This window comes from Choloepus didactylus, chromosome 10 (genome assembly GCF_015220235.1).
Source record: "Choloepus didactylus isolate mChoDid1 chromosome 10, mChoDid1.pri, whole genome shotgun sequence".
NCBI lineage: Eukaryota > Metazoa > Chordata > Mammalia > Pilosa > Megalonychidae > Choloepus > Choloepus didactylus.
The window spans coordinates 67389996-67406776 of record NC_051316.1 but is presented as its reverse complement, the minus strand read 5'-3'; the positions used below and the strand labels follow the sequence as shown (position 1 = coordinate 67406776).

At 36.3% G+C, this 16781-nt stretch overlaps 1 protein-coding gene across 3 annotated transcripts in view; it reads right to left on the bottom strand.

Annotated features, from left to right (window-relative positions):
• ADAMTSL1 (ADAMTS like 1) overlaps window positions 1–16781 on the bottom strand; it is a 433636-nt gene that overhangs the window by 232071 nt on the left and 184784 nt on the right. For all 3 annotated transcript variants that reach the window (XM_037797567.1, XM_037797569.1, XM_037797568.1), the window contains exons 8-9: window positions 11953–12064; window positions 4234–4372 (exon numbers count right to left, since the gene is read on the bottom strand). In XM_037797567.1, the coding sequence (XP_037653495.1) occupies window positions 4234–4372; window positions 11953–12064 (251 nt within the window). The remainder of the gene's footprint in view (window positions 1–4233; window positions 4373–11952; window positions 12065–16781) is intronic.

The window sequence follows — 16781 nt, the reverse complement described above, 5'->3', positions numbered from 1 at the left end:
TAAGTGAATGAAGCAGAAGACGAGTTAAACACGTGGTAGACCCTGACGTACAGGAAGGGCTTGGGAATGCCCACGTTGTGACCACCACCAGAACGGACAGCATACTCAGCATAGAGCATATGATGGGCTGAGTGATACTGTAAAAGTGAGTCACCAATGAGAAAATTCTTAATTTTAGCTAAAAGTCATTAAAGTTTTATACTTTGCCTTCTCTTCACTTCCATCATAAGCACTAACTTTTGACTTCTGTTTTGAGGCTAGGAAACAAAGAATGTTATCATTTCATTAAAACTATTGCATAAAGGATGCCGGCAGAGAGTAATGAAGCCCTCTTGCAATGAGACTGCTGGGCACTCAGCTAGGCTCAGTTGTTGGCCCTATACTGCAAGTAACTCAAATTCCTGCCTCGGCAAAATGACAAGTTACTACATGTCAAGAAAATTCAGGCTTGCTTTAGAGGAATGGAAACCAAGAATGCAAAATCATTGCGTTACAAGCACGTGCTGTATACAGTATGAGTTCATCTATGTTATAAGCTATCAGACAAGATGGAAAAAATATATCTAAGGCATGAACAGTGGTTATCTGTGTATTTCGGGGATTATTAGCTATTTTTTCATTTATAGTATTTTATCAATTCAAAATTACAACTTAGAATCAGGAATTAAAAGCCCATAAAAACATACAGTTTTGAAATAAATGGACTTGATATCAACAATCTCTTTAGACCCAAGAACTACTGGATGGACTAGTGGAAGTCATTGGGTAGCATAACTGAGGGAAAAGGGAAGAAAAGAAAAAATAACAAATAAATGAGGTGGTCAAAGTAAAGAAAGAAGGGAGGAATAACAACAAAAATGGGAATGAAAATTTTAAAAACAGGCAGGTGGTAGGGAGTGAGATATTTCAGAGACCCCCAATGCCGCTTGTTGCCTCTGTCTGTCCCAGATCTTTTGTGATTTAAGACAACTACTAGAAGTTGTTCATGATTTTAGGAATCTGTTGTAAACTTCTGAAAACTAAAATAATGACTGATACAATCGCTGAGTAAGAAGTTGGAAGGGGCTATAAACACAATTAACAAGCAGTAATTTTTAAATGTTTTGGTCACTGAAAGGCTTTATATTGTGTGTAAAACCACAATATATAAAACTGATGCCAATGATATTTACTACTAAAATTTTAATTCATTATTTTAAATGTATAACGTTTGCTTATTATAAAGCAAATTAATGAGAACAGTGGAGCTATTTTGGTAATTAGAAAAACTGGATATCAGGAATTATGGCTAATGGTTGTCACATGCAGTTTATTTCTGATTTGTTTTGGTTTCAGATATGTAGTATTAATAATGTAGCATTGAGAAAGTTCTTATCCTAGATAAGTAGTTGTAAATGATAACAGTTTTTACAGCTCACTTCACAATGTCAGGATACTTATTTTTCATTTAAACAGTCACACGCAAAAAACTTAATCATGAGGTCTATACAAAAATATTTACTTTGGTAGTGCAACAATTTTACAATTGTTACAACAATTTTAACGAGTTAACATATCTGAATACACTTTGTTTACAATGATGGTTTAAAAATACTTCAAAATATATAAAATGAAATTCACTGAAACAACTCTGGGGATGTAGTTTGAAACCACTAATTTAATGCAATGAATAACCTTCCCACTCTTTTTTTTTTTTTTGTGGATGAGAAAACTGAGGCCCAGATAAAATGATAAGCCTAAGGCTACGGAATTTAGTGTCCACTTTGCTGTCCATAGTGCCTCCCTATTTTGACAGTGAATTTGCCTGGCTCTCCTGAATGGGATTTTTCTTTTAAATAATATTTAATAGGCCCCAAATTCTAGGCTGATACAGGAAGAGTGAACAAATATTTCAATGGCTACATGTAATACATTTCTTTTGAAATTCAAAAATATAGAACTCTATCAGTACTAAGCATCTCTATGTTTTCCCTTTTGGGAGTTTCTAATTTTGAACACAAGGACTTTAACCTCATTGTGTCACTCTTAATGTTACTATTAGAAAGTTAAATCTGTAGCTACAAGTCGGTTCTAGACACGGGTTTGTTTCTGCCAAGTCTGATGGGAGGGTAGTTCTATTTTATAGAGTCTCTTCTGTCCACTGTCCTTAGACTGTCAGTTCTAATACTCCTTTGGAATTCAGAAAGGGGGCTTTATCCTGGCTATGCAAATGAATAGAATGAATTTCACAGCAGTCCTGAGGTAGCTTAATCTCAAAGTAGCATCTTTACATTTTCTAAAGCAAAACCTCTCCTACTGATTAAGTCTTAATTTTTATACCTCTAATTACTTCTTCAATAAAAAAGCAGCTTCTTGACTTTTGCCTCTAACTTATTTTCTTTTTTTCCCCTTTCCCACTTTACTTTTTTCTTAAATGAGCCACCTGTCCTAACATTTACACATGTGCTATATTAGATTCTAAAAAATAACAGAGGACATAGGAAAAGCATAAATTTCACAGGCAGATTTCTTTCAATGTAGAATGGACTTTTGCTTTTGGATAATAAGAAATATATTACTCCAACAGAGAAAAGTAGGTAAAAATCAGAGGTCAAAAAGTGAGTAAAATTTTTCTGATTATAAACATTTTCTTAAAATTGTTAACAAAATGCTTTTATTTAAAAACTGTCCTCTGAGGCCATATATTCATTGAAGTTTCTTCCTAGTTGGGGGAAAGCTTTATGGAGTTCTAGGAAAAGAATCCCTCATTTCTCCTAGAAATACACATACATTTTCATGGAAGTGTATATAAGACCTTCAAAGTCTCTCTATGGCTGAGTTGACCTGTCTGAACCAGGATAACCTGCTTTTCCACCCCACTGGTCTTCCTGTTACATATATAAGATGTATCATGAGCAGAATATTATAAATAGGGTTAAATTGCATGGGCTCTAATTATCTTGGCTACAAATACTTCAAGCCCTTCATATTTCTAAAATAAAGCAATCCAAGTCAAAACTTAACACCCCATTCAGTTTTTATACCTTATCTAATTTTTAATATTTTTTTATGGTGTAATACGAAGATAAATTAAACTTCACTTACATCTATAAAATATAGAATACCTATATCTATTCTTTCTGTGTCTCTAATGAAAACTTGTTATTGAGAGTTCACTTTTATGAGTTAGGTTTACATGGGTCCTGTGAATTAATTAATAATAGCCCTTTCACATTACATGTAGTATTTAAAGTTCATGAATATAAGGTAGAAAGAGTAAACAAACATGAATTTTCAATAGTTAAAAGCAGAAAATAAAAACTAAAATTGCATTGCCTACACCAAAGATCTCATTGCTCATGAGATATTTTAACTATTCAAAGCTTTGTTTTATATATATATACATAAAATACACACACATATATGTAACCTGTAGCATTAAAAAATACTAATTGAGGTGTTCCTCCAAAATCCAAGGACATTGGAAATGTATTTTTTTATCTTTTGGTCTTCCTGATTAATTGGTAGGACAAAAGAGTTTTTTATATCCTCTCTCATAAATTGAAGATGAGAAAGCTAAGTTACTAAAGAGAATCACCAGGAAGGGCTGCAACTACAAAAACAAATGTTACACCCATGAGAAGATTCTAGATGTACACTTCCTGACTACTCATCAGCAAACAATGATGTATGAAAGTGTTTTTTTAAAACTCCTAATTTAAAGGCTTTAAAAACATGTGGCTATTGGAAATAAGTCCTACTTTCTCTTCAACAAAGGCTGCATATGGTTGAATTTAGCAGAACTATTCTAAGACTGTTTTTTACTCTAATTAATCTATGGGGAACACTTATGGGCTAGAACGGGCCAGCTGTCACCCTGAATAACGGTCTATCCTGATCAAGTCACTGTTCAAGTAAGACTTAACATAAAAAGAATCCTGAGAACATTGTGCCACCACATTTGTTAAGAGCATGGAGTAGCTGATTGGCCTGGACTTTGTTAAGGAGAGAATCAGTAACCAGAATGAAAAGAAATAAGAAAAGAAAATGTCTCTGCCGCTTTACAAGTGGAAAATACGTAGACATGGAGATGGTATCATATAGCATTAAGAACACAGTTAGGAATGGACACTGGACAGCCATACTAATTTAGTTTGAATTTTATTTTATTTTTAATTTAAAGTTCTAATTTTTACTCAAAAAGCTGATTTCGAACTTATGTTTATGATAAATGAACTAATAAATCTGACTGACCTGGCCGGACAAGGATCCAAGTTGCACTCCTGAAGTTTGGGCTTGGGTTTGACATTCTCTGGGTAATAGTGACAGTACTGATCAGCAACCACACGGTTGCTCCGCAGATCGTAACACTCAGCGGATGTCAGCTGGTAACCTGCAATGGCAAACCGTCCAAGCAAGTTTAAATGCACATGGCAATCTCTTCTCATGTTAATGGAAATGATTCCCCAAAGCCTGGTCATTTCCACATAGATAATTTTGGACAGATAAATGCAAGGCTCATTAGTAGTTTTGCAGGCCTCAAATACAGTGTTTTTTCCTTAAGTAACCCATGCAAATTTTAATAACAATTAGACCGCAGGGTTTGAACTACGTAAGAGCATAGCTAGGTGATAAGATTCTGGATGAGAACTATTTTTTCTATTACTTATTTTGTATAACTTAAAAGTCTAACACATAATTCTATACCCAACAAAGATCAGTATTTATTTACCAATGATTTCATGCAAAGATGCTAAATTTCCAACCAAGTACTGGTGGCATCAGGGAGAAAGAACTTCTAAACTCCTAAATAAATAAACAGATAAAATATATCCCAACATTACTTCCATTAGTTAATGGGGGTCAATGGGATCAGGTCCTGCCAGCTGCCTGAGAACATTATTTTTGCCTAAATTCAACCTGAAAGGGTTGAGCTGATAAATGGAAGATTAAAACCCCAATAGAAGTCACCATGAATCCTGTTTCCCTACTAAAAATAATCCCTACTAAAATTAAAATAATCCCTACTATTATATTCCCTATTATTCTACTTTTCGCTTCACCCCAAATCCTTGATTATTTCTGTTTCAATGAAGTCTCTGACCAATATTTCTTAGTCTTCAGACACCAATTTCTGCTCTTTAGAGAAGCCTCTGAAAAACAAACATGTTACTGTCTAACATTTAATTCTATTCATAATGTGCTTTAACTTTCCTATCTGCCTTTTTGTTGTCCTGTAGATTTCTGATGGGGTGGTGATGAGGACTGAATTCTTGGGGTGAAAAGAAATGTACATAGAACATTTTTTTTTTTTTTTTTAATTAAGGTGTTTGCATCATTCTAACCCCACAAAGCCCTCAAATATATTCTCCCTGGTAGGTGTTTGAGGACTGTTGTCTTATTGCTAAATATATATTAGAAAGTAAGATTTAGAGAGGTTAAAGGACTTGCAAAGGATTTTAGGAAATCAGGAAGCTTTTACGCTAGATTTCCTGGCTTAAGGCTGTGTTCTCAGACCACACACAAAAATTAATTGTTCATTAAAGAGCTAAAAAAAGACCTTTTAAAATTTTATTATAAAGATGGAAAGCCTGGAAAGTAAAAAAAGTAATGGGTAAGAACACACGTTTTTTTTAATTCTTTGCCTTATTAAAAAAAAACAAGTAGCAAAATATTTTTGATACCTAAATATACCTTAAAGTTTATATTATGTTTTATTCTAAAGCAGATAATTTTATGACAAGCTTTTCATATTTTTCCATACAATAGTTTCTACTTAAAAACAGAATTTATCATGTAGCAAAATGTAGGCATAAACAATAAGCAAATTATAAATCTGAAATTATGATTTTTCAAAATCATAATTTGCCAGCCTAAAAAATGTTGCTTTGAAGCTTATCAAATAGTATATGATATGAAAGTGTAGAATTAAAATGAAGTAAATGGAGGAGGCTAAGATGGCAGCATAGGGAGTTGTAGGGTTTAGTTTGTCCCAAGGGCAGCTAGTAAACAGTCATGAACTATCTGAAGCAACTGTTTGGGGGACTTCAGAGACTAGATGCACATTGTACAACAGCCAGGAATGAGTGGAGAGACTGATAAATCTCAGTAAAGAGCCGTATGGGAATCTTTCCACGCTGTGGAGGCTGGTGCCCCTCCCCCACTGGCACATCAGGCTGACTCAGAGTCACTCCTTGGTGGGAAACAGAAGCCCTTTCTCCTAGTAGCAAGGAAGGGGAACTCAGCCAGGCACCAATTGTGGATTTGATTCAGACTCCTGAATACTAGCTCTGAGCACAGATAAAGGTACAATGCAATCAAGAAAGAAACTGGGAGTTCTGTTTCAGTCCTGTTCCAAGCAGGGAGGAAGGAGGGTGGACAAAAAACGCCTGGAGGTTTCTGGAGCTGGCTGTGCGCAGAGTACTGTGCCCCAAGGAAAGGGGCACATAGAGCTGGGTATCAACTCTGGCTCTTGATTGATGAACCTGGGGTGCTGGGGTCCAGCTCTGAGAACAGCTATATTTTTTCTTCTTTTTTAAGCAGTCCATTAAAGAAAGCAGCCAACAGCCTCTGTTTTCAGCCCTGTCCCAGGCAGGGGTGGAAGCAGGATTGACTGAAAGACAAAGTAACTAATCAGGTGGAGGACACAGTTCCCCAAATGGCTGATTTTCCTCAGGAAAAGGAGGGGGCAGGGCCCAGCTTAAGTGGCAGCTGTCATTCAGAGAATTTAGATCACAAGGGCTGGGATATCAGTGACGGTTTCAACCTACAAAAGGTGGAGCCCAGCCTCTGTCTGAAGCACTCTCTGGCAAGGCTAGAAGTGTGCTGTTTGAGAGTCACTGTGGCCTTTCCAGCTTACAGAGAACAGGGAGCTGAGGAGCAGCATCTCCTGAAGAAAAGTGTGTGGGCGGGGGGGACACACAAGGCCCAGAACAGGTGACAGCTGTTATTTAGAGAACTCACACCCCAGGGATTGGGAAAACAGCAAAAGTTTCAAGTAGCTGCCACCCCACTCCCACAGCCTCTTGCTTAACCATGCCCTTGGCAGGGGTGGGGTTGGCTGAGAATTAAAGGCACAGTACCACCCTAAGCCTGTGGGGAACAGTGGGCTGAAGAGTTCCATCTGCTGGGCAGGACAGGAAAAGCACAGAATCAGGAAGCTTCACAGGAAAGACTGGCAACTGGGGCTCATCCCCAGGGAAACCTGGTACAGAGCCACACTCCCTTTGTGAGTCTGGGACCTGTCTTGTCTGGGAAAATTTAACTGGGGTAGATCCTCTCTGTGGGGACTCTCCTCCCAGAATCAGCCCCCCAGGTAAAAGTTCCTAGAGGTAACAAAAAGAGTGTCAAAAACATACAGAGGCAAAAAACAAAACAAAACAAAATAGCAGATCAATGTGCCTTGAGGAGGAAGAGGGAAGAGAAAGCTTTCTGTATATTCAGGGAAAGAATCAGAAAAATAAGCTGAAAAAAATTCTGGCCAGCTAAACAGAATCTATGCCAGGGATCTAGAATAAGTTGAATCAAACGTCAAGGAGAGTTAGAGCACAAAGCCAATCAAGAAAAAAACCCTAGGCAAGTGAGAGAAAATGACCTCCAGAATAAACTAATCAAGAACAGCAGATGCCTAGACACCAGCAGAAAATTACAGCTCACACTAGGAAACATGAAGATATGGCCCCATCAAAGGGATAAACTAAAACTTCAGATGAGATACAGGAGTTGAAACAAATTAAGGATGTTCAAGCAAACCTTTTAAATCAACTCAACAAGATGAAGGAAAATGTGGGAAAAGAGATGAAGGATATAAAGAAGACACTGGGTGACCATAAAGAAGAACTTGGAAACTTGAAAAAAAAAAACAAAAAACAAAAAACACAGAACTTATATTAATGAAAAGTATAATACAAGAGATGAAAAATACAATAGAGACATAGAATAGCAGATTTGAAGAAGCAGAAAAAAGAATTAGTGAACTTGAGGACAAGACATCTGAAGTGTTACAAACAAAAGAACAGATAGGGAAAAGAATGGAAAAGTTTGAGCAGGGTCTTAGGGAATTGAACAACAACATGAAGTACACAAATATACATGTTATGGATATCCCAGGAGGAGAACAAAAAGGAAAGGGGGCAGAAAGAATAATTGAATAATTCTTGAAAATTATTGAAAATTCAGTGATTTAATAATCACTATTTCCCAACTTTTCTGAAAGACATCATATTATAAGTTCAAGAAGTGCAACATACCCCAAACAGAATAGACCCACTTAGAGATCTAAGACCACTTAGAGATCTACTCTAAGACACTTACTATTCAGATTGTCAAATGCTAAAGACAAAGAATTCTGAAAGCAGCAAGAGAAAAACGATCCACCACATATAATGGAAGCTCAAAAAGACTAAGTGCAGACTTCTCAGCAGAAACCATGGAGGTGAGAAGGCAGTGGTAGGATATATTTAAGATACTAAAAGAGAAAAACTGTACAACAAGAATTCTATATCTGGCAAAACTGCCTTCAAAAATGAGGGGGAGTTTAAAATATTTGCAGATAGACAGGCACTAAGAGAGTCTGTGGACAGGATACCTGCTCTGCAAGAAATACTAAAGGAAATGCTGTAGGCTGATAGGAAAAGACAGGAGAGGTTTGGAGGAGACTGTAGAAATGAAGATTACCAGTAAGGGTAGCAAAAAGGGTAAAAAGAGAGGAAAAAATAAGATATGATATATAAAATACAAAATACAAAATGGTTGAAGAAAGTATTGCCTTTATAGGAATAAAAGTGAATGTTAATGGATTAAACTTCCTAGTCAAAAGACATAGACTGGCAGGATGGATTAAAAAGAAACAAACAAACAAAACAAAACAAAACAAAGCAAAATGACCCATCTATATGCTGTCTACAAGAGACTCATTTTAGATGCAAGGACAAAAATTGGTTGAAAGTGAAAGGTTGGAAAAAGATATTCCAAGAAAACAACAACTAGAAAAGGGCAGGGGTGGCTACACAAATATAAGATAAATTAGACTTTAAATGTAAAACAGTTCAAAGAAACAAAGAAGGACACTATGTATTAATAAAAGGAACAATTCATCAAGAAGAAATAATAATCATAAATATTTGTGCACCAAGCCAGAGTGCCCCCAAATACATGAGGCAAACACTGGTAACATTTAAGGGAGAAATAGACACCTCTACAATAGTTGAAGATTTTAACACACCACTGTCATCAGTGGATAGAACATCTACATGCAGGATCAATAAGGAAACAGAGATCTCAAATAATGTGATTAATGAATTGGACTTAACAGACATTTACAGAACACTGCATCCCACAACAGCAGGATATGCATTCTTCTCAAGTGCTCATTGTTCATTCTCCAGGATAGACCACATGTTGGGTCACAAAGCAGGTCTAAATAAATTTTATAAAATTGAAATTATACAAAACATTGTCTTTGATCATAATGTAATGAAGCTGGAAATCAATAACAGGTGGAGGGCTGGAAAATTCACAAATATATGGAGACTGAACAACACACTATTAAATAACAAGTGAGTCAAGGAAGAAATTACAAGAGAAATTAGTAAATATCTCGAGACAAATGAAAATGAGAACACAACATATCCAAACTTATGGGATGCAGTGAAGGCAATACTGAAAGGGAAATTTATTGTCCTAAATGCCAATATTAAAAATGAAGAAAGAGCAAAAATTGAGGCCTTAACCGCATACCTGGAGGAACTAGAAAAACAACAACAAACTAACCCCAAAGCAAACAGAAGGAAAGAAATAACAAAGATTAGAGCAGAAATAAGTGAAATCAAGAACATAAAAACAAGAGAAATCAACAAAACCGGAAGTTGGTTCTTCGAGAAAATCGAGAGAGAGAGAGAGAGAGAGAGAGAGAGAGAGAGAGAGAGAGAGAGAGATTGCAAAATGAAGTAAATGACCAAAATGGTCAGATAATCATGTTTCTCAAGTTTCACTAGTTACTTTTAGAAAAATTTTTTACACTTAGCAAAATGGCCAACTAATTGAATCCGGAGCCAGAAAAATAAGAGGCAGTTTCTTCAAAAGTTTCCAAACTGTGCTGTGTTTAGTGAAATAAAGCTGGTTTCCACATCCTTCGCCTCTTCAATAAGAGCAGTTTTCCTTTTATTTGAGCTTCATAGTAGGCTTTCTTTTGAAAAAAGTGATTTATATCTAAAAACATTTGAAAACCACTGATGGTTCTACTTCTTCAATTAAACGTGAGGACAGTGAAGCCCAGCGGGGTTGAATGTATATGAATCTAACATTAATTGCCTTATTATCTAGCAAGCCACTGTTGAGGTTACTGAATTACACTCTACCAGCAACTTGATGCAAAACTGGGATAGTGGGCATGTAACTGAACTGCTGCTTCTCACAAAGCATGGTTTTCACTCAAAGGGAAGAAATTTTAAAAATTAGTTCCTAAGATATCTTTCTTTGAAACTGTTTCCTGTGCTAGTCATTAATAGGTGTATCTAAATAGTATATTCCCATGAAACATCAAAGTAATTAGCAGTTTACCTTTGAAAAAAGTAATATACTTTTCAGGACAGACAGAGCACTGGAAACAATAGCCTATAGAAATGTTTAAAATGTTGAATAGTTATTTAACAACAGAGTAGAAATGTTTGATGACATTTTTGAATGACTGCTTTTAAACTAAAATCCAATACTGTTCTATAGAATCCCATTTTCAGTGATTTGCTTCCATTATGCAAACATAGATAACACAGGTAAAGATGAATTACATCATATTGTTCTTATTGTTTTACAAACATTAATGGATAATCATTGATTTCCATGCTGAGGTACTATGCTTCTAATCTCCTTTCAAAGTAATCTAGTCACACTTATGTGGATCAGTTGTTTAAAGTCAGCCAATTAACCAGTTGCCTGAAACTGGAATTAGAATTTATTTCATGTGTTATTTTTTTAAAGGAATATACACGCAATTTTACATCCATTAAATTAGCAAAACTTTAAAAAGATGGCAGTCTGCAAATGCTGGCTCAGTTGGCAATGAAACTAAAATATTCATATAATGCTAGTTACCCTTCTGGAAAGAATGATGGTAATATATGCCAACAGCCACAGAAATTCTGAAATTCCTTCATCTGGTAACCTCACTCCTTTGTATTTATCCCAAGTAAATAATTTGAAAGGGGGAAAATACTTAGGTATTCAGTTATACATTACATTATAATAGTAGAAAAGTTTAAATGAACTAAATGAACTGCTATAGGCAAGTGGCTAAATAAATTACTGTGAAATAATTCAAATTATGATGTAGCCATTAGAATTACAAAAAGTAGGAAGGGAGGAGAGTATGCTTTTCCAGTCACACAAAGTGCTGTCCATGCTGCAGGTGTAATGGAACAGACATAGAATTCATTTGGTGATAATGAATAAATAAAGCAAACAGCACTCCTTTTAATGCATGGTGATGGGTGGAGCTGAAAAATAATTGAACTTAAGTCTATAATGCAGACTATTTCCTTTAATTAAATTAATCCTTGATTATTTTCAGATCCACATTGCTATAGTAAGCCTTACAGATAATCTTCACTTGATTTCTGAGTCAATGAATGCACTTCAACCAAATGAGTAATTTATTCTCAAATGAACAGAACTGCTTCAGGAACAAGCTGTGCCAAGCTATGATATTTCGTGTCCTGATCTTCCAGTGAATAGAGCAAAGAGGTAAAGGCTGTTTCCTCTAATAAGACTTCAGAACAGAAAATCTTCATTGGATACCTTGACTGAGGTATTACATGAGTTTTACATGCGGTGTTCAGGATCTGGCCCCTTTAAGAAGAAATGACCTAATCCCCCACAGCTCGAAATTTCTTCCATGCTCAAGTTATTCTACTCTTACAATAGCCAAATATTTCCTCACAGAAACCAACATTTTCTGTGCTAAGTGAACACCATTACCTCCTCCACAGGTTGCTGAACAAGGAAAGAAATCCGTCTCCCTCCATCGATGAATGATAGGCTGATAGAAGATGAACTGGACGGTACTGTCAGTAGGCCCCACGTTACGGATCTGCAGGAGACAAGAGAAAAGAAGAGGATTGAATGTGGCAGTGAGGGTGCTTTGTGGGTCCTTTGAACCTCTGGACAGGGAGGTCTGGTAGTACTGATTGTTTTAGGCTGGTGAAGGACTGCATCAGGAGAGAAGTGACAATGGTGATATCACATACTGTACCATTTAACCAGAGTGGTCCCTGCATATACTATCACTACCATCACCCCTTCTCGGGTCCATTGCCAAAGGGTAAGGGACAGCAACGTCTCAATTTGTGGTTCCAGTAGTATCTTATTCCAAGCCACTTATTCCCTTTTTACCTTTATTTCTAACCTCTCAGGCATCACAGATGAAATTATGTGGATTTTCAAATGCAGGTACAGAAACAGAGCTTGTTCTAAGAAAATTATAAATGCCATATGCTGCAGAAAATGAAAGGTACAGTCTTTGGTTAAGAAAAGCAGAGAGTTAAAGAATTAAGTAGCTCTTCCCACTCAGAAACCTACATGGGAATTCCCGAAAATGTACTGATTCATGTATTTTAATGTGCAAAGTTATCAACTGGAATCTTGCTAAACTGCAAATTCTTGGGTTGAGCCCAGAGAGATCCAGGCAATTCAAGTGTTGATGGTTCAAGAACCAAGCTTTGAAAAACAGAAAAAAAACAACAACAAAAAAACCCACTTCTGTTATAAAAACAATTATTTTCAAATGAAATATGTGCTTATGGAAATACAACTTTTTTTTAAAGGGAGATATGTGAAGCAATAATTCTTCAATGGTTCTTAAATATATATGACTGAGAAAACATAATCAAACTGAAAGAGAAGGAAAAAATACCTTAAATGAACACTGCCCTGATTTTACACAGACAATGATATGTTATACAACACACTTCTGGGCAAGCCTTGGACTATTTATTATACTAAATGAGGTTCAAAGGGCAACTGAGAGGATCACCCTTACTCTAATAACTACAACAGTTAGAGAGGTCTCAGAGTCCAGCTGAATCACGGGGCCTGAAGTCTTTGTTAAGTGTTTTCAAGCATCATTACTGTCCCAAGTGCTCCTTAGGAGTAAGCTGATGGTTTTAGAGTGTTTTTGTTTTGTTTTGTTTTAAGATTGCCCTACTTTTCTTCCACTGAGTTTATTAACAGTAGATTAAACACCTAGGATGCAGGGGGAAAATAGGAACACTGATGCAACAGTTCCAAAATATTCATGGGTGCTAAATCAGTTTTTGGAGTTTGGATGGAAATATGGAAATGTTCCTCAGAAAGTCTGGGAGCTGGAAAGGAGAAAGAAGAAAGAAAAGCTACACAACGTCACGTTACACTGGGATTCTGACTCATGGAACATCCAGGTCTTTTCTAACAAGGAAAAACAGTGATACAAGTTCCTGCTTTAAAAGAAAAACAGCTGAAACAATACAAGGTCCTCCACAAAAGGCTCCTTTTCCTACAGATTAATATTTCTCAGTCCTATGTGTCAGATACAGGATAACTAATTGCTTGGTTGGGGATATAGTATTAATCACACTTTTTGGAAAACTCTTTGTAGCTCACAAAAGCCTATACCTCTCTTGGGACATATGGTTATCATGCTGGAAGCTATTAGAAGCGGGGCTCTCATTTGAACACAACTTAGAAGAAAAAGAAGACAGAAAATTTGTTTAGAGCCAGAGAAATGGGCTATTCTGTAGGGTCTCTTCTGGGATGCTATTAATTAAACAAAGTTCTAGGAATATGGGGAGAAAAATCACAGCTTCTTATAGTCAAAGTGAGGAGGATATAATATCATGTCACTTGGAGAAATCTTGTTCTAGAATATCAGTACACTGTCTGGGCAAAAGGATGGGGCAGGGTCTTTTCTCAGCTTCCTTGAAGTTAGCAATAAAAGCACCTCATATCCCAAGGGGAAGGGATGAATGATAAGAAGGAGGTTTGGTGATGAGAGGGGGTTAGTAAACACACATGTTAAAGGAAAGAAAACAAGAGCTTAAAAGGAATATTGTTCTTAATGATTTCAATGAAGATAAGGTACAATAACCATAAGTGCTGAGGCTATTTGAAAAGATTATAAATGAACAGGAACCTCTTTATTGCAAACAGATAAAATCAATCATGAGTTGTCCAAATCTCTGACCACATAATTTTGCTTGGTTCCTTTTATTTTGATCGTATTCATGCTTTTCCCTTCTTTATAGTCAAATTCTTTTATTAATAATATAGCAACAACTATCACAACCAGCAACATTATAGTCCTAACATGTTCAGAGTACATTTTATGTTAAATCTAATATTAAAACTATTTTGTATTATCTCTCACATTTACAGATGAGAAAAATGACACTTAGAGAGGTGAAGTGATTTGCTCAAGGATACCCATCATAGGAAAAGCAGAGCTGGTATCTGCAGTCAGGCTTGGGGTTAGATCTGCCCAGCTCCAAAGCCACCATCCTTTTCACAGTACCAAGCAATCTCCCCAGTAGTGTGGTGAGGACACATGAATTTATCTTTAGTGGTGTCCTTGTAAACGTCTTCTTGCTATCTTCTCAATTTTCCATTTTGAAGTGGAAAAACAGTGCTTAAAATAAAAGGGAGAGACTAATTTGATGTTTCCCATGGATGACTTATCTGCAACTTACAGGGATGAGTCTACCATCTCTTCTTGTCTCTGGTTTTATTAATTCTGGCCTCTTGGGCCCTTTTTTGTCATTAGCTCTGTAGCTTTGTAAACCCTAAATCCTCAAACATCAGGTTCTCGTTTTCAATAAGATGCTGAAAGCTCTGGTTTGGCTCTTTTTTTTCTTTATTTGGGAAGTTATAGGTTTATGGAGCAATCATGCATAAAATACAGGATTCCCGTATACCACCTCATTATTACTCCTTGCATTCATGTGGAACATGTTACAATTGATGATAGCACATTTTTATAATTGTACTATTAACCATAGTCCATGGTTTAACGTAGGGTTCATGGCTTGTGTTATTCAGTTCCACTGATTTTTTTTTTATTGTTACCATATATACAACCTAACATTTCTGCTTTTAACCACATTGATACATATATTTGTATATTTATATTTCAGTGCTATGTAATTATGTTCACAACGTTGTGCTACCACACCACCATCCATTACCAAAACATTTCCATCATTCCAAATAGGAACATGTACCTTTTAGGCCTTAACTTCCCATTCCCTATCCCAATCTGGTCCCTGGTACCATATATTCTAGATTCTGACTCTACTAGTTTGCTTATTCTGATTATTTCATATCAGTGAGAACACAGAATATTTGTTCTTTTGTGTCTGGCTAATTTCACTCACCATGATGTCTTCAAGGTTCATTCAAGTTGTCACACGGATCAGAACTTCATTCCTTTTTACAGCTGAATAATATTCCATTGTATGTATATACCACATTTTATTGATCCATTCCTTGGTTGATGGGCACTTGGGTTGCTTCCATCTTTTGGCAATTATGAATAACGCTGCTATGAACATGTGTGCAAACATCTGTTTGAGTCCCTGCTTTCAATTCTCTTGCGTATATACCTAGTAGTGAGATTGCCTGGTCATGTGGTAATTCTATACCTAACTTTCTGAGGAACTGCCAAACTGACTTCCACAGAGGCTGCACCATTTTACATTTCAAACAGCAATGAATGAGTGTTCCTATTTCTCTAACACATGTAACTTTCCATTTTTGGCTTTTTAGCATTTTATTTTGGGGAGCTAAACACATCTGGTATAGTTAATTCTGACTCTATTATGTTGATAGGAAAAAAGAAAGTTCATAATCATGATTTTCTTCCTATAATTACATTTCAGTTTTCTAATTCAATGTAACTACTTATCACATTTAAAGTAAATGAGAGGACAAAACTGGCTACTTTCCACAGCAGTTGGTTGCACACTCATGATAAAGCTGTGAAGCAGTACAAATGTGTGTGTAATGGTAAATGCTGAGCTTTAAGTCCTTCTGAAATCAAAGGAATCAAAGAAAAATCACACACAAAAGACATCATTTTGGGAAAGTTTTGATAATGTATGGTGGAGAAGGTAGAATGACGTATAATTAACACCACTGACTTCTATATTGAAAGCTGTTAAAAGGGGAAATTTCAGGTTGTATATGTTATCAGAATAAAAAAATTTTAAAACCCACAGAACTGTCAAACATAAAGAGTGAACATTCATGTAAACTACTGACTAGAGTTAACAGTACAAAAATAAAAATATTGTTTCATCAATTGTAACAAAGGCACCCCACTAATGCAACATGTTAACAACAGGAAAAACTGAGTGTGTGTGTAGGGTGGTATATGGGAACTCTACCTCCTGCATGATTTTCCTGTAATCCCACAACTGCTCTAAGAAAAAAAAAAAGAAAAAAAAAAAAGCACACCATCATGTGCACAGAGGTTCTCTTAGGGAAAGCACTATGAAAAGTCATTCCTCTTTCTTCTCAGTTGGGAAAAGGGCAATTTTGTGAACCTCTGGATGTTCCCCAACTAGGCTGTTTCTCTCACTAATGTTGTACAAACTTTTACTCCAAATGGGCTGGCAGGCAGGCTGGCAGCCAGGGATCCCACCCACCTGCCTTGGCTGCAGTTCAGTGGCTGGAGAAGAGGCCATAAAAGGGAGCTGTGAGCTGATCCACTACTGTGAGCCTCTGGCTGGAACTCACTCTGCTATGTGACTTGGTCACACTGATATCAGGGCAACCAG